The sequence below is a fragment of the Labeo rohita genome, chromosome 3 (assembly GCF_022985175.1).
Source record: "Labeo rohita strain BAU-BD-2019 chromosome 3, IGBB_LRoh.1.0, whole genome shotgun sequence".
Lineage (NCBI taxonomy): Eukaryota > Metazoa > Chordata > Actinopteri > Cypriniformes > Cyprinidae > Labeo > Labeo rohita.
This window is the reverse complement of record NC_066871.1, coordinates 11,397,909-11,416,651: the sequence shown is the minus strand read 5'-3', so window position 1 is coordinate 11,416,651 and position 18,743 is coordinate 11,397,909. Positions and strand designations below refer to the sequence as shown.

At 35.4% G+C, this 18,743-nt stretch overlaps 2 protein-coding genes across 4 annotated transcripts in view; one reads left to right on the top strand and one right to left on the bottom strand.

Annotated features, from left to right (window-relative positions):
• Positions 1-3,628, bottom strand: part of smurf1 (SMAD specific E3 ubiquitin protein ligase 1) — a 42,041-nt gene extending 38,413 nt beyond the window's left edge. For all 3 annotated transcript variants that reach the window (XM_051105834.1, XM_051105835.1, XM_051105836.1), the window contains exon 1: positions 3,348-3,628. In XM_051105834.1, coding sequence (XP_050961791.1) covers positions 3,348-3,402 — 55 coding nt within the window. In that variant the 5' untranslated portion in view covers positions 3,403-3,628. The remainder of the gene's footprint in view (positions 1-3,347) is intronic.
• A 10,740-nt stretch (positions 3,629-14,368) lies between these two features.
• On the top strand, positions 14,369-18,743 carry arpc1a (actin related protein 2/3 complex, subunit 1A). Its single transcript, XM_051105527.1, has 10 exons — positions 14,369-14,536; positions 15,857-15,941; positions 16,025-16,129; positions 16,219-16,441; positions 16,532-16,639; positions 16,741-16,953; positions 17,034-17,109; positions 17,220-17,413; positions 18,396-18,486; positions 18,601-18,743. The coding sequence occupies exons 2-10, from the start codon at positions 15,878-15,880 to the stop codon at positions 18,637-18,639; spliced, it is 1,113 nt and encodes a 370-aa protein (XP_050961484.1). The 5' UTR covers positions 14,369-14,536; positions 15,857-15,877; the 3' UTR covers positions 18,640-18,743.

The window sequence follows — 18,743 nt, the reverse complement described above, 5'->3', positions numbered from 1 at the left end:
ACATTATTGTTTGTTTTGTTTTTTGTATTTAAACATAGAATAAAGCCAATTTTGAAGGACTGCTCCTATGCCAGTAAAGAGGACTTGAAAATGTGTGTAAACACATCCTTTGCGAGAACAGCATAAAATGTGTTTATCAACATATATGCAATCTAAATAATCTAAAAAAAAATGTAATCTGTTCTACTTAAAATTGAAATTATCTCATATGGCAACACTATTGAAGGCAGTAAGTACAATAAGAACTGCACTTCATGTTTCCAAATGTCTCTATCTAAAAAACACTAAAACAGTCATTAAAAAGATAGTTTGTCCAAAAACGAGTAAATTATGACAATTTATGTTGTTTTACACCTGTATGACGACAGAAATACACAAGATAAAGATATTTTAAAGAACTTTGGGAACCAAGCAACTTTCAACGGCATTGATTTTAGGGCTGTCTCTAATGATCATTAATTACACTAATGGTAATCGAGTAATCGGTTGATTACTCCAACGATTAAATGAGTAATCTGACAATTATAATTCATTTTTATAGTAATAAAAATACACCTAAGTTAACAATAGCCTTTACAATTACTGAAAATACATATATAATGGCAATAAGGCGTTATTAATTAGTTCGAATAAAGTATCAAAAGCAAGTAATCATATGTTGTTTTTTTTTTACAAAACTGTTAAAATACATAACGCATTATAAACAACAGAGCTAAAGTATATTACGCATTATAACAAATAGCTACAGATTGCAATCTAATCCTTGTTTAATATTGACCAAACAACATTTAATTCAAATATCCACTTAATCTTTAATATTTGACCATTTATTTACGACAGAAGTGCTACGGCCATTGTAATTTCTTGAATATGACATCAAAGCATGTACCTTAGAGCGAGAGTTTGAGCTTTTATTTTGATGTACGTGATGTACAATTAACACATTGAGAAAGATACTGATGTATTCTCCTCTGTTTGTGTCATTTTGTATTGACTCTACAAATCTGATGAAATGACGCACGTTGCATTCCCAGATGAATGTTATAATAAACCCAAACTCAAAGCAATATGCAGAGATAGAGTTTGAGATGTTCCACACATGTAAATGCTAACAGTTCGTGAGCAGCATTTACTGTGAACGGAGCCGTTCTAAGAACCACGTAAGTAAACTACACACATGAAAATAAAGTGCATATATTAAACCTACAACACATATGTATTTAATTGAGTCGCAGCATTTGTGAATTCACAATAGCATTATGCTTTATGATTTTAAAATGGATTTAATATTTCATGCAGCCTTGGAAAACAGTGTAATGCATTTATTGGATTCTCCCCCGTGGAATGTGTCGCTTCCGGTATTTTGCTGATTACTCGACAAGAGTACATGAGTAGACCTACTGAAATTGATTTTGTGGAATTGTGACATCCCTAATTGACTTCTCAGTATTTTTTTTTTTATGTTCTATAGAAGAAATAGAGGGTTAGAACAAAACTATTTGGAGGAATTGTTGAAGTACCAGAATCATTGAGAGGAATCAGAAGGAGTTATGATTCACACACCCACTGACAGGTTTATTTAACTGTCTAAGTAAAAATGATATTAATTGGAAAGCCTTATGATAAACAACTCAAAGACGCTTGAGAACAACACTGAAAATGAATATTCTCTCACCCAAACCCCTAAAGGGTGCACCGCTGCATCTACTGATGACTATCAGACAGATAAAAATCTTGCAAGCTTTGGTAACCCAAATCCTCTGGACTTAAATGCCCTGCGAGACTAAACAGTGAAGCAGCCATTGACGAGATTCAACACTCATTGTTTCATGAGACAGACATTCCTTGTCCAATTAGAATTCCTTTCATGGGCCCAGGGGGGAAAGCAGCACAGCTGGAGGCGCTGGGTTTGTCTGCGGCCCGACAGCTCTCCAACCTCTGCTGTGGACATCTCTTCCACAAACAAACTCAAGTGGCCACAGAGGAGATGTTGTGAGACACAAACACATCTGTGTAAAATAAAGACCGGCTCATTCAGAGCTCTCTTGTTTGTGTGGGAACAAAATGTCTTTATATGGTGTCGTCACTGCCTTCATCAAAGCAGTGTTGAGTTTGACATCAAAATACTTCTGCCAGATAAAAACGGGGCCATGGGAGACATAACAAACCCATTGCATCCAAGTAAAAGTCAAACTTCTTAACATTAAAATGACAAAATGCCCATGTAATCCACTTGTTCTAGTCACATACAGCAGTTAACAGGAAAGGGAGGAAAAGCAGTATCACTACAATAAGGTTAACATTAACTAACCAAGTAAAATACCTCTGATGCTTTTGTTAATCTTAGTTATTATTAATTATTTCCTGAGCTAACATGAACATTGAAAAATTTTTCTATTACCGACAAAGGTTAACAAAGATTAATAAATGCTGTAACAAATACACTACTCAGCGTTAGATAATGTCAATTAATGCATTAACTAATGGGACCTTTGTTGTAAAACACAAAAATGCTTTTAACCTCATCTCCGCTGAGTCTATAATACCATAAAGAGCATATAACCTTGCACTTCTGCATTTACTAATCTTTCTATTCCATAAACACTGATATGTCAACAGCAGATTTGGTTTAAAGAGACCGATCCTCCAGGGCACTATCACTATCTCCGTGATGATATCAATGAGATCAGTATGCATCATACATATCCTGTTCATTTCCAAGTAAGAAGCGATTTCAAAAGAGTAGGGAAAAATATCCTCCCCAAGAAAACCCCAACAGTGGATTGTGAAAGAGTATATTAGCATATAAAGACCAAGCACTGTAACCCTTTGTTAACTTGCTTCACTGAGCAAATATAATAAGTAAGACACAAAACAAAACATTAATGAACAGTCTGCCACACATGGCAGTCTTAATATCTTAATATATAACGGAGACACCGCCATCCAGATGAGGGGAACCGAGAAAACAGCTGCCTGTGCTTCATCCGGTTAATACTCAGCTGATTTATGACTAATCCAACCTAACAAACCATGCATGGGAAGCTGCTTTCGGCTGATAACGTTCACCTAAGTGAAAAATAAACCAGGTCCACTGACTACCGTGCTGTTTATAAAGATGTTGACGAAATGAAAGACTGGTTGTCGTGTTAGCATGCGTTTAGCATTGAGAGCCAGGCTGCTGCAACTCGCCCCAGCAGAAGCTAGCAGGATAGTCGCTTAGCCTTCCATACACACATTAGCGACAAACACACAGCGATGATAACCTAGCTAAAAGTATAAAATGATATCTAACCCAGTAATTATACAATTAAAACGATAAGGAAGCGTGTACGTTGGTGTTTTACCTGTCAGTCGGATTTTGATGCTTGACCCGTTCCTTCGAGTCCCAGGATTCGACATCACTCCCACAAAATAGCCAACGAACTTTCTCTCAGGATAAACCCAAGACGCTCGCTTCAAGCGGATAGAAAAACGTATAAAAACGCGCTACGCTAATATGTGGGCTGTGCATGTGTTTCTAGACGATAAAACGGTATTATTTCCGTCTGGCAAATCCCCTATAGCTTTCAGACTTAACAACACAGGCTAACATTTTTTTGAGCTCAACGGCGTTCTGACATCACGTTAGTACAGCTGTACGTGCACGTACTCGCGGCTAGGCGTGCGCGCTCTCTTCCGCCTGGCGCTGCCAGTGTATTTGTGGTATGTAATGATGTAGAAGGGTATTAGTCATCTGCATTGAGATGTTGTCCAAAGCGTAATTACTTAATAAAATATTGTATTATGTTGGCTGTTTTTCAACGATGTCATCGAGAGTACTTTAATTAATATTTTACATTTTAAATCATTTGAATTCATATATTCTGTAGATAGACAGATCGATTTTTAATGCTTTTTAAAGAAGTCTCCTCTGCTCACCAAGCCTGCATTCATTTGATCCAAAGTACAGCAAAAACTGTAAAATGTAGAAATATTTTTACAATTTAAAATAACTGTTTTCTATTTGAATATATTTTAACAGTTAATTTATTCCTGTGATATCAAAGCTGAATTATTAGCAGCATTACTTTAGTGACATGATCCTTCAGAAATCATTTTAATATTCTGATTTGCTGCTCAAAAAAAAAAAAAAAGTATATATATATATATTAAAAGGTTGGAAACAGCTGAGTAAATTTTTTCAGGTTTCTTTGATAAATAGAAAGTTCAGAAGAACAGCATTTATCTGAAACAGAAAACTTTTGTAACATTATAAATGTTTTATCATCACTTTGGAACAATTTAAAGCATCCTTGCTAAATAAAAGTATTCATTTCTATCATTTCTTTCCCATAAAAATAAAATAAACTTACTGACTCTTAGAATGATTTCTGAAGGATCATGTGACACTGAAGACTGGAGGAATGATGCTGAAAATTTAGCTTTGATCACAAGAATAAATTACATTTTAAAATATATATTTAAATAGACAGCAGTTATTTTAATTTGTATTAATATTTCAGAATTGTACTATTTTTGCTGTACGTTGGATCAAATAAATGCAGGCTCTCCTTTAAAAATCTTACTGTTCAAAAACTTTTGACTGGTAGTGTAGATAGACGGACAGACAGATAGATTATAGATAGATTTACACATTTTAAACAAATTGAATAGAATATAAGATTAAGGACATTATGCATAATTTAAAACACATCTGAATTAAAGTGATGTCTAGGAAATCTAAAATTAAAAAAAAGTCATTTTGTCATTTTACAGCATCCTGTAATATTTTACATGAATAGATTAGCATTTGAGGTTGTTGTTTTGGGTTGTAATAAATCACCAGATGATAAACACAGATGATTTACATTACATTTGCATTATTCTGCTTGCATTAATTGTGGCTTGATAATTGCAGTGTGGTAGAAGCAAATAAGGTTAGTCTGAGAAATAGGGGAAGGGATTGGATTTGAGGGCTTTAGCAACTGGAAACAATAGAACCATTTAATAGTGTTGTGCAGAAGAAAAGCCAATCCACATAAACAGCAGGCTAATGAGGGAGGTAGGCCACACACTGGCCTTTTTCAGTCCGTCACCACTTTAATGAGCAGAGAGGCTTTGTGCTTTTGGCATTCTAATGAAATGTATTTGATCTGAAGACTCATTAAAATGGAAACAAATACATATTAATGCTTTTAATTAAATCAGTTCTTTGTGTGGGATGCAATGTGGTTTAATGATGTACGACTCAAAAATTAAAATGTTGAATAAATGGTAACATTCTAATATTCTGATTGATTATTGAGGACATCATGCAATTATGCCATGTCTTGACATGCACATATTGATCATAAGATACTGCTAATTTTACTGCAGGCCAATTAAAACTAACATATTGAAACAAAGAGTTAATAATATATTGCATTAATAGGCTTCTCAATAATAATGTTGTGAAGTAATAAAAAATATTTTAGTTAAATTACAAGCTTTATGCATTAGCTGTGGTAGTATTTTTGTGCTTTGGATTTTAGAAAGTGCAACATTAGGGCTTATTATGAAATGCCAGACATGAGCTGAGAACAGAATCAGTCATTGAGGATATTTAACTACATTCACAACAAATGATATATGTAAGAATGTTTTAGAATGTGATACATGATGTTAACTACCCCAAATATGAAACCTAATATAGATAGCCAACTTATTGATATAATTTACTCAATAAATGGAGATGTTGATGTAGCTCACTTCTGCCACCTCTTGGTCATAATATGTTTATAGTAAGCGCAGGATTTAATTGTTCCAGTTGCCAAATGAGGTAAGATCTTTTAACTCGCTGAACTGATGAAGTAGAAAAGGAATTGAAAGAAAGTGTGTGAATTATTTAAATGTATGAATTTAATTAGTTTTAAAGATCCATTAGTAGTGAGTAATTTTATTCAATTAAAATATATATATGTGACCCTAGACCACAAAATTAGTCTTAAGTAGCACAGGTGTATTTGTAGCAATAGCCAAAAATACATTGTATGGGTCAAAATTATCATAAAAATCATTAGGATGTTAAGTAAAGATTATGTTCCATGAACATATTTTGTAAATGTCCTACTGTAAATATATCAAAACTTAATTTTTGATTAGCAATATGCATTGCTAAGAACTTCATTTGGACAACTTTAAAGGTGATTTTCTCAGTACTTTGATTTTTTTTGCACCCTCAGATTCCAGATTTTCAAATAGTTGTATTTCCGCCAAATATTGTCCTATCGTAAAAAAAACATTCATCAATGGAAAGCTTATTTATTCATGATTTTAAAAAATTGACCCTTATGACTGGTTTTGTGGTCCAGGGTCACATATATATTTAAAGTATTAAAGTATTTTAAACATTCTATAAAAGAAACAAAGAATTGTATTAAAATATACTGATAAAAATTAATATCTTGGAATATAATATATAATATACATAAACATGAGTCAAGGGAAAATGTGACAGGGTTAAACATTATAAAAGTTAGTTAGCTCTTTCTTTTCTTGTTCTCAAGGTTGTGATCTATAAGGTAGTAGCAAATAGTAGAAAACAAGAAATAGTATTTTCTGTCAGTTTTATGCGAGAGTGAATATGCTATGCAAATGAAAACTCACAGAGTTTTATCCAAGTTATAAGCTAATGTGTCTACAGATGGGAAAACCACTATCCACCTTATTCTTTAATGCTGAAGTAAGCCTATGGGTGAGACTTCCGGTTCATTAGCCGCTATAGGGAAATAACAAGATGAATAACAACGTGCAGTAAACAGTAAAACTGTTTGCACTACAAACCAGAGTGTAATGTGGTAAGACACACCGATTTGCAATGTCAAGCAACAAAACAAGCTGTTTTGTACAGCTAAAAATAGCTGGAAGTGAGTGAGAACAGAAGCCACACCCTTAAATTTACAAATGGCCACGCCCACTCGTATGGGAAGAAAAAGGTGGATAATGGGGAAAGTTTTGGTGTTTGTTATTTATTTTTAAATAACTAAAAATGGACTGTGTATGACTAATCCGGCCATTGTTAGATGAAACTGGCATTCCTTTTTTCAAATTACAGCAATACAGTTTTGGCTACAGTCCTCCAAAATAGTTACATTTTATAATTGATTGTGAATTTGTATTTATCCCTATATTAAGAAGGTAAATTTAGCCATCTCAGAATATACCACCTATCGTTTGGGTATCTCATTAATGTATGCACTTGTCAGGAATACCCTCTGAGTATCCGGGGAGCAGCATGTGTGTTCACAGCTTTGAGTTAGCAGCCTTAATGATCCCCTAATGTGTCAACACATGCTTGAAGTGGAATATTCCACCACCGCTTGATAATATCGCAACATAGCCTCATTACAATCAGTAGATCACAGACAAATGTTTTTTTACTTGTTTATTCTTCCTACACAAAAGCTGCTAGAGTGTCACTAGCTGATGATGAGAACAATAAGGATTCCTGGTTCGTAAAGATGATTTTACATTTTACCCTTCACCCACACACACATGTTGTTTGCTATCCTTGTGGGGATTCGCCATAGTCGTAATGGTTTTTCTACTGTAAAAATGGTATATTCTATCATCCCTCACAGAAAACTTTCTGCATTATTATATTATACTCAAAACACACATTCTGTATGATTCAGAAGCTTGTTTACCCATGGGAACCTGAATTTAGGTCCCCACTGTGACACGAGTCCCCATGAGTCTGTGTGTATTCAGGTTTAAGTCCCCACCAGGATATAAAAGCAAGGTCACACAAAACATTTAAACAATATTTAATCACTATAATCAATATAACATGTTTTTTGTTTTAATCATAAATATCACCTAATATTGTTCCATTTACACTCAAAACAAGTAATCACAGTTTGCAAATGGGGTAAGAAAAATAAACATAATATGTGTTTTGATTTAAGGATGGTAGGATATTTTCGTAATCTTCCGCATGAGATTTTCTAGGTGGGGGGGTCATGCTGTGTTTTTCTCATTCAGCTGTGATTGCAGTAAGTGATTTTCACAAATTAATTAACTCACATTAATTAATTGTGAAACCAGCTTTAAAGCATCCTTCCATTTATCCATTGTGTGTTATAAATAATGCCACTGCTCTGTGCAGAGAACAGCGAGGAGCTTTAAAATATCACGTATTCCTAGTGGAGAAACTGGTGCCAGCAAGACTAAGAACACCAAAAAGGTCATCCAGTATTTTGCCAATGTGGGAGCCACTGGAGGGAAGCCAGCTTGAGATTTCAAGGCAAGCAAATGGTTTTGATGTCCTCTCTGTGGAACATCATGCCCTGTTCTATTAGCCAAGGGTTTAAACTGAATCATTTACTTTATTTTTTCCTGTCCTAAAGGCCAAGGCAATGCTAAAACCACCAGAAACAACAAGTCTTTTCCATCGCATATATTCTCTTACCACAAAGGAAACAATAATCCATACATGTATTAGCACCATACTCACTTCTTCTAAATCACCTTGTCATTTTTATTTTAGAGGAAATTCATCTGAATTCACTTTTAAGCTGGTTGGTGAAGACAGTCGACTGACTATTTTAGCACCTTCAAATCAGCACTCATCTTAACTTCAGAGCTTCTTCTTGGTGCTGCTATAGTCTCAGCCAAAGAACGTCCCATGGTGATTATATCAACACAACCCAGGTGGGATACAAAAAGCAGGATGGCTATATACGAAAACAAAGATCCACTGAGTAAAACAGTGGTGAGTCTGTTGCAGTCCTCCATGGCTCTTTTGGCTCAGCTCTTCAAAGCAGAGGAAGCTTGACCAGGTGCAAAAAAAAGTCTCTTCCAAACCATCTCAGCTTTCTATAGGGTACTAGTCACCTACGAATATAACAAAATGCATGAAGTTCCTCATGAGCAAAACATGCCCTTGTTTAAGTTGATACTTCCTTTGGCCCCAACATGAGCAGCTGTATAAACCGATGACCATTCTGTGCACTGCATTGTGTCAAATGAGTTTAAACAATCAGGGAATTTACATCTATATTTTGCATTTTATTCTTTTTATTAAAGGAGTTGTTCACCCAAAAATGAAAATTTGCGTAAAATGTACTCAACTTCAGGTCATCTGAGACGTAGATGAGTTTTGGAACAGATTTGGAGAAATGTAACATTACATCTGCAGTGAATGGGTGCCGTCAGAATGATACTTCAAATAGCATGAGACAACTTTACTGGAGAAATCAATAGGATAGAGGAATCAGTGGCTGAAAAGCAATGGTTTGAATTTAAAAACATCTTATTGATGGATTAATTCATGGACTGGAGTCTACTGGATTACTTGTGAATTATTGTGATGTTTTTATAAACAGTTTGGAATTTCATTCTGACGGCAAGGATCCATTGGTGAGCAAATTATGTAATGCTTGATTTTTCCAAATCTGTTCTGGTGAATAAACTCATGTATATATTGGATGGCCTGAGGTTGAGTGCATTTTCAGCACATTTTTATTTTTGGGTGAACTATTCCTTTGATATCTGTCATTATTGCATTTTATTTTTATTGTTCTTTATTTATCGTACTACCCTATTTTTGTTTGTTTGTTTTTGTGTATATGAAGAGTTTATTTAAAAAAATCATGTTTTTTATTATGTCATCATGTTTTTATTGTCTTGTGTTAGTTAGCTGTATTTTTTTAGTTATTTTTTATCTAATCAAAATAACCCAACTACAATTTGGCTGAGATTAATTGGAATGCACAATGAAAAAACATGTGCACAATGAAAAAACATATGTCCTATGTAAAGCCTTTTGTAAACAAAAGGTTTTGAAATGTGCTATATAATTCAGGTTTTAATAACAATATTAACACATATTTGAGTTATAATATTCAAATTACCTGAATATAAAACATATATATTGATGTAAGTATGTTAACCAAGGCACATCCGTCAAGCATCAAAGCTTGTTATTATTTCAATATACACTCTTGTGTTTACCAGGTGTTTATGACGCATTTTTAATCCTGCACCTGGCAACTGGCATGTAAGAGCATCCAAGAGGGAATTTGCATTTGCCAAAAGGCTTTCCTAACAGATTAAGTAGTTTAAGCCGAAGTTGTCTCTGTAAAACAGCAGCTCTTTTTCATATAAGACATGCAAAAATAACAAGGCAAGACATACACAGTACATAAAATTCTGTCATTAATCACCCACCCTCATGTCGTTCCAAACCCATAAGACCGTTCATCTTCAGAACACAAATTAAGATATTTTTGATGAAATCCAAAAGCTTTCTGACCCTGCATAGACAGTAATGCAACTGACATGTTCAAGGGTCAGAAAAGTAGTAAGGACATTGTTAAAATGTGACATCAGTGCTTCAACCGTAATGTTATGAAGTTACTTTTTGTGTGCAAAGAAAACAAAAATAATGATTTCATTTTATTCAACCATTTCTTCTCTTCCATATCAGTCTTTGAAGCATGTTCATGAGAGTATCACAATGAAAAAAATATTAAAATATCTTAATTTGAGTTCTGAAGATGAACAAAGGTCTTACAGGTTTGGAACAACATGAGGGTGAGTAATTAATGACAAAATTTTCGTTTTTTGGAGAACTATCCCTTTAAACTAAACCCTTAAGTCTCTCACTATTTCAGAAATGGCTTCATTACCATTCATCGAAATGTGAGAAAATTCCTTCAGCTCAAATAATGTGGAAAAATATACTTGTTGAAGTCATTTATTTCTATTCTTTTTTTATTTGTTAATATCTCTTCTATTCCTTTCTATCCTGCAGTGTTTTATTATCAGGTTTAACTTTTACTCTACATGGCTCGCCAACAGAGCAAGATGAAGCCCAAAAAAGAGGAGCCGTGAGCTGCTATGGAGAAAAATGGTAGGGAAGATCAAAGAGCCTGATGAAAAATTGATTACTTTTTTCAAAGAAAAGCGTGATTCAGCCCTGACCTCAGAAGCTGTAAGTACATGACTGAATGTGGTTTTGATTTTAAATGAAAATGAACTGCATTTTTACATTCTCAGGAACAAAATACAGTTGCAGATGCTGAGAAGTACTATAACCAGCTGATCAAGCAGAAAATCAGCATGAAAGAACGGATTTCCAGGATATGAAAGAGACGTTAGAGAAGGAGAAGAATGTTGCCAATGCTTGAAGTGCTCAAAAGTAATGGACCTGAGAAGAATCTTGGAAGGATGGGAGCCGATTCTGGCGAAGTCAGAGAAGGAAAAACAGGTGAAAGCAATCAAGGATTTCACTAAAATATGGTTGTAAATTCCCCACACATCTGCTATCATGTGTGAAATCAAGCAAGCACGTGTTATTGATTGACAGATTAAAATAAAGTAACATAATGATCCGAAATGATTCAGTTTATTGGCTCTAAACTACCTGCTGTGGCTCTTTAGGGCCTGGACAGCAAAGTACACAGGACAACTAAGCCAACAGGATGAAAGCATTGCTAAAGCACAGAAGAAAAGCTCTAGAGAAACCTCAGCAGGTAAAGAAGCCATTACTTGTTTAGAATTGAAGCTATTATTACAATTTTTTGTAACCTTTGGAGAAGGTCAAGCAGCACAGACTTGGAAGATCTCACCATTGCACTGAAGAAGAAAATGGCTGCTCATTTTGGGGGGTACCAGTAGAATATATACTTTATAAAAGTGATTAAAATGATTGCTTATATTTCAGTCCCATGCAGCTGCGCCAGTTCTGGAAAAGACGCGGTGTGACTATTAAAAAATGTCCAAAATGTGAGGATCTGCAGACAGACTTCAAAGCTGTCAGAATGAATGCAGTTTTGTAGATGGCACAAATATACAAGTTTTGGATTGCTTATGAGGAGTTCCTTTGATCATCTGGAATCTGCTAGAAAAGATAAAAAAATATTTCTGTTATTGCAGGCTCTCAGAGAATTTTTAAAAGCCTGTATATAAACATTAATTATCCGTCACAATTGAAGTTAAAATACTTGGAATATGAGTTTCTTATTTCATTTTATCTTCAACAAAAATGTTTTTTCAACATCAGTGTAAGCTTTTTTCAAAACTGAGAAGGGGAAAACATCCGAGTACAATAGAATTCCTCTAAGCTAGCCTGGGGGAAAAGGTCAGAGGTCAAGCTGAAGCTTTGAGGACGAAGAAGAAAATGGAGTCAGACTTCAATAAAATGGAGATCCAGCAGGACAATGGCACCAAGAACAATAGTGACCTTTAGGAGACTGTAACAACAGATCTACCCTGTTGAAAAAAACAGCATATGCCGGTTAGGTATGTTTTGAAGCATGGCAGTTGGTTTGAGCTGGTTTAAGCTGGTCCTTAGTTGGTGATGAGCTGGTTTAAGCTGGTTATAAGCTGGTCCTGAGCAGGAGCTACTGACATAGGTCCAGCACATGACCAGCTTAAACAAGCTCAAACCAGCTGCCATGCTTCAAAACATACCTAACCAGCATATGCTGTTTTTTTTCAACCGGGTAATTACATCAGAATTATTATCATTATTTTTTTAATTAACTCTGGCCCCGCTTGGGTATAAAATTGTGTTATGAACAAGGAGCTATTTAACCTGCACAAATGACATTGCAAACCAGACAGTGACTAAAACTAAGGATGTGTGCAGTGGGATGGAGGACTCCAAACCTGCCAGGAAACCTGCTGAACAAGAGCTGGTGGATAACAATGAGTATCTTAATAAGCTCAATGTGTATAAAGTTGTGGATAAGTGTTTAATAAGGTGAAAGGTACAACCTCTGTTTGTTTGTTTTTTTTCAAACTGTGGGAAAGGAGGAAATGGGAAATGGACAGGTAGCAAACATGCTACAGAATCGTAATTTGAATTAATGCAATTTAAAAAAAATCATTACCTAATATTATAAGCATATGAAATGCTAGCTGTAGAAATGTGTATTTAACTTACAGAGATTTTTCGAAGTATGGGGTCGGTAAGGTTTTTTTCAAAATGCATTTTTTTCTCTTATGCTCATCAAAGCTGCACATATTTGATCAAAAATTTGATGCAAAGCTGAATCTTCAGCATCATTACTCCAGTCTTCAGTGTCACATGATCCTTCAGAAATCATTTTAATATGCTGATGTGCTGCTCAGGAAGTGTTTCTTATTATAAATGTTGAATTTTGTTTTATATGCTTCATATTTTTGTGGAAGCAATTATATGTTTTTTTCAGGATTCTTTAATGAATAGAAAGTTCAAAAGAACAGCATTAATTTAAAATAGAAATCTTTTGTAACAATGTCAACATATTTACTTTATCTTTTATCAAATTGATGCAGAATAAAAGTATTAATTTATTTTAAGAAATGCTGTTAACAAGCTTTTGAATGGTAATGTAGCCTATATGCATACATGTAATCCTTATAATTTTGCCCAGCATCTGCTGACAACTAAATTTTGACACCGGACCACCAAACCAATCATAACCCACCCCATTTTTAAATATGCCTTCCAATGATGTATGGTTTGTTAGGATAGGATGATATTTAGCCATTTGAAAATCTGGAATCTGAGGGTACAAAAAAATCTAAATATTGAAAAAGAATCACCTTTAAAGTTGTCCAAATGAAATTCTTAGCAATGCATATTACTAATCAAAAATTAAGTTTTGATATATTTACGGTAGAAAAATATCTTCAAAATATCTTCATGGAACATTATCCTAATATCCTAATGATTTGTGGCATAAAAGAAAAATCGACAATTTTGACCCATATAATGTATTTTTGCCTACTGCTACCAGTGTTGCCAAGTCTGTGGTTTTTCCATGGAAGTGAGCTATATTTACACTGTTGCCGCAGGTAGATTTTAATGTCTGCGGGATGAAGCAACCCCAATAACGTCATATTTAGCCCCTGAAATGTGAATTTACCTTCGAAACGCAATTGGGCTAGTTTTGAGTAGCAATTGGGCAGGGTATGTTGTGAAAACCTGGCAACCCTGACTGCTACATATATACCAGTGCTACTTAAGACCGGTTTTGTGGTCCAGGGTCACATTCGGCCTTGATTAAACTTTATAATTGTGAAAGTGGCAGAATCTAGCCCACATATCAGGGAAAGCAATGTACAAAGAAAGGACTATTATGAGGGAGTAGTCTTTAGAACAAATAATGTCAAGAAAACCACACTATAATATTGCACAGATACAATAAGGACAAGTCATTATCAGAGACATAATAATAAGATTAATCTTATCCAGGCTTAGTTCAAAAGTATCAAAAGTTACACACTCCTTTGAACACCGGCCTCCTCCTCTTACAGTGCCAGCCAGCCCTCACCATTGTCTCCTGAATGACTTGCGCTGTGAGCGGACACGCCCACCGTTTGCCGTGCGTACGCATGCGCGCTAAGCCGTGTGCCATTTCCTGGATTCCTTGACAGGCCAAAATCAGGGAGCGAGAAGAGCAGTCGGAGTGAATTCGTGTCGACTGTCCAGAGTCCGCGAATTCAAGTCCGTCCACCAGGTGAACACCCGAGAGCGAACATCCTTACGAACATTTCCACAAGAAGCGGAGCATCGCTTGAGGTAAATGAGGCCCGTGTCATCCCTATTCCCGACAGTAGGGAGCGGGACTGAACCGGCATCTTGAGCAAGGCCTTCCTGATCCTCAAATCTAACAGACCACGGACATTTCTGTAACTTCACTCGCGCTGTAATAGTTTTGACGGTTATATGAGATACTACAGACCTTTATCTTTAAACCCGGGATCCCTTTTCCAGCTTTCTGCGTATTTTTTGCCTGAATTTAATCCGTTTTTCGCGTTAGCTCGCGGCTAATGTAGCAGGGAGCCAGCTCGCGAACAGAAGCCTATGGCATCAGATATTGATCTTCTGCCTCATCCACGCCCTAAAATCGGGAACTGACAGCCGTCATCTAGTTTTACCGGTTGAACTGGCAGTTTTTGCTTTAGTATGTGATTACAGACGAAAAACAGTGCAGATTTAGTTGGGAACATTGACTGATGGATGTGATTTATCCCCGGCTTGCCAGTTCGCCAGGGCTGGTTTTCATCGTTTTTGACACTCAAGAAACCGTTTATAACTAAATCCAGAGTACATGATTATCCACGATTGCGAGTGTGATACTTTTTTATAAAACTCAAAATAAAGAGTTTACTAAACATGTAATTAATGTCAATTAATTTGGGTTTCAAACTAAATTTGGTCACTATATGTGTTCTCTGCAAATAAAATGTAACCCTGGACCACAAAACCAATCATAAATAGCCAAAAATACACAAAGGTCAAAATTATTGATTTCTCTTTTATGCCAAAAATCATTAGGATATAAATTAAGATCATGTTCCATTTATATATTTTGTAAATTTAACACTGTAAATGTATAAAAACGTAATTTTTGATTAGTAATTTGCATTGCTAAGAACTTCATTTGGACAACTTTAAAGAGGATTTTATCAATATTTAGATTTTGTTGTCCTATCCTAACAAACCATACATCAATGGAAAGCTTATTTATTTGGCTTTCAATTTAAAAAATGACAATTATAACTGGTTTTGTGGTCCAGGGTCACAAATAGATAAATAAAAAAAGCAAAACATCAAGCTTTACTTGTCACCAATCAAAACTGGACTGGATCAGTCTGTTTAAGTGGAGCAGACCTCCTAGTGTTTGTACTCCTGCACAATCACACTAGTGAGAGAAACCACACATGTATTTGTCTTGGCAGCTGGAAAAATTTCCAGTGTTATACTAAATTCCTCATTAGTAAGCCAAATAAAAAAATATATAAAAAATGCTTTAACACATCATCAGTATAATCAAAGTTATATTATTGGCATATCAATCAAACATGATTGTATGTGTGTGTGTTTGTTTTTTCTCAGGCAGAGGTGCAAATTGAGACAATGTCACTCCACCAGTTTTTGTTGGAACCCATCACATGCCATGCATGGAACCGGGACAGGACCCGTAAGAAAAATTTTCATTGTCATTGTCTGTATCCATCCTTTTATCATTTCTGCCTCATCTCATACATTGTTTTTCAATTACAGAAATTGCTATCAGTCCAAACAATCACGAAGTCCATATATACAAGAAAAGCGGAAATCAGTGGGTGAAAGCTCACGAATTAAAAGAACACAATGGACACATCACAGGTAAAAAGTACCTGTAAACTGAAAAATTCCTCACAAACATTATTGAAATGGCCAGTTCACCATTGTGTGTTGTTGTTGTTGTTTTCTAGGCATTGATTGGGCTCCTAAAAGTGATCGTATTGTGACCTGTGGAGCTGACCGTAATGCTTATGTGTGGAGTCAAAAGGACGGCGTCTGGAAACCCACCCTTGTTATTCTCAGGATCAACCGTGCTGCCACGTTTGTGAAATGGTCTCCGCTGGAGAACAAGTTTGCAGTGGGGAGTGGAGCGCGACTCATATCTGTTTGCTACTTTGAGTCTGAAAATGATTGGTAGGTCACAGCTCATACGTTGGCCTAGATTGATTAACTGATTTATCTTTCAGATCTTGTGACTGTATATATAATTTGTTTTTTATTTAGGTGGGTTAGTAAACACATCAAGAAGCCCATCCGTTCGACTGTCCTCAGTTTAGACTGGCATCCAAATAATGTGCTTCTGGCAGCTGGGTCATGTGACTTCAAATGCAGGTGATTATTAAAGCTTGTTAGCCCTTAATGTAAATATCTCTAGCACTAAAAATGTACTTTTTGTTTGTGCTCTGAATCATATTTGCATGTTTGTTTCTTAGGGTATTCTCTGCGTACATCAAGGAGGTGGATGAGAAACCAGCTCCAACCCCATGGGGGTCCAAGATGCCCTTTGGGCAGGTGATGGCAGAGTTTGGAGGGGCAGGAAGTGGAGGATGGGTTCACAGTGTCTGTTTCTCAGCCAGTGGCAACCGACTGGCTTGGGTCAGCCACGACAGCACTGTCACTGTAGTGGACCCCACAAAAAGCTCAACGTGAGTAATGGAAATGGTTGGCATGTTTAGTAAAAAAACAAAATCATGCTTGTTAATGACTAATAGCACATTTCTTGCAGGCCAAGTCAGTTGAAGACAGAATTCCTTGCCCTTCTGAGTGTGACTTTTGTTTCTGAGAACAACATTGTGGCAGCAGTAAGAACCTTTTTTTTTTTTTTTTTTTTTAGTTGAAATGTGTTTGTTGTGCTGTACTTTAGAGGCATTTGCCTGTTTTCAGGATCTAATCTAGAGGTTTTTTTCGTCAGGGTCACGATTGCTGCCCTATGCTGTTCAGTTTTGATGATGGTGGAACCTTGACCTTCATATCCAAGTTGGACATTCCAAAGCAGAGCATCCAGCGCAACATTTCCGCAATGGAGCGCTTCCGCAACATGGACAAGAGGGCCACCACTGAGGACCGCAATAGCACCCTAGAAACCCTGCATCAGAACAGCATCACGTAGGCCGAAAATGATTTGAAAATTACATTTACACTACAAAGTTGTGCATCTTGTGGTCAGTAAGACTTTTTTTCTGAAAGAAAACAACTCTATTAATCAAAAGTGACAGTTAAGACATTTGTGACCCTGGACCACAAAACCATTTGTAAGTAGCACGGGTATATTTGTAGCAATAGCAAACAATACATTGTATGGGTCAGAATTATCGATTTTTATTTTATGCCAAACATCATTAGGATATTAAGCAAAGATTATATTCCATGAAGATATTTTGTAAATTTTCTAGCATAAATGTATCAAAATTTACATTTTGATTAGTAATGTGAATTGCTAAGAACTTCATTTAGACAATTTTAAAGGTGATTTTCTCAATATTCAGATTTTTTTGCACCCTCAGATTTCTGATATTCAAATAGATATTCAAATATCTCAACCAAATATTGTCATATCCTAACAAACCATACATGAACGGAAAGCATATTTATTCAGCTTTTAGATGATGTAGAAATCTCAGTTTCACAAAATAGACTTTATTACTGGTTTTGCGGTCCAGGGTCACATTTACAACTTAACAAATGTTGACAAAATCTCAAATAAATGCTGTTCTTTTGAACTTTCTACTCAGAGAATAATAGAATAACAGTTTCCACAAAAATATTAAGCAGCACTGTTTTCAACGTTGATTTCTTTAGCAAATCATTATTTAGAATGATTACTGATGGATCATGTGACCATGAAGACTTGAGTAATTCAGCTTAGCCATCACAGGAATAAATTACATTTAAAAACGCAGTATAGTTTCACAGTATTACTGTTTTTACTGTATTGCTCAAATAAATGCAGCCTTTGTGAGCATAAGAGACTTTCACAAGTATTTCAAGTCTTACTGACCCCTAACTTTGTATATGCTATTTTTTTTAAATCATTATTATTAATGTAATTGTGCACAATTTTTTATAATGTTTAATTTTAACTTTGCAGCCAAGTGTCTATATATGAAGGAGACAAAAGAGATTGTCGCAAATTCTGCACTACAGGAATTGACGGAGCAATGACCATATGGGATTTCAAGGTTTGTATTACGTTTTTTCAAAACTATGCCAAATATCAACTTTTCATGCCATTAACATCTCTTGAGTCACAGTTAACCAGAATAATGACCATGTTTACTTAATTCTTTCCACAGACCTTAGAGTCTTCAATCCAAGGCCTGCGGATCATGTAAAACTCACACGAACTAGCATGACACAGCACAAGCAATGCAGCTTGAAGACTAACAAGGATAACACTTCTGAAAGTTTTTAAATAAAAAAAAAAAAAAAAAAAAAA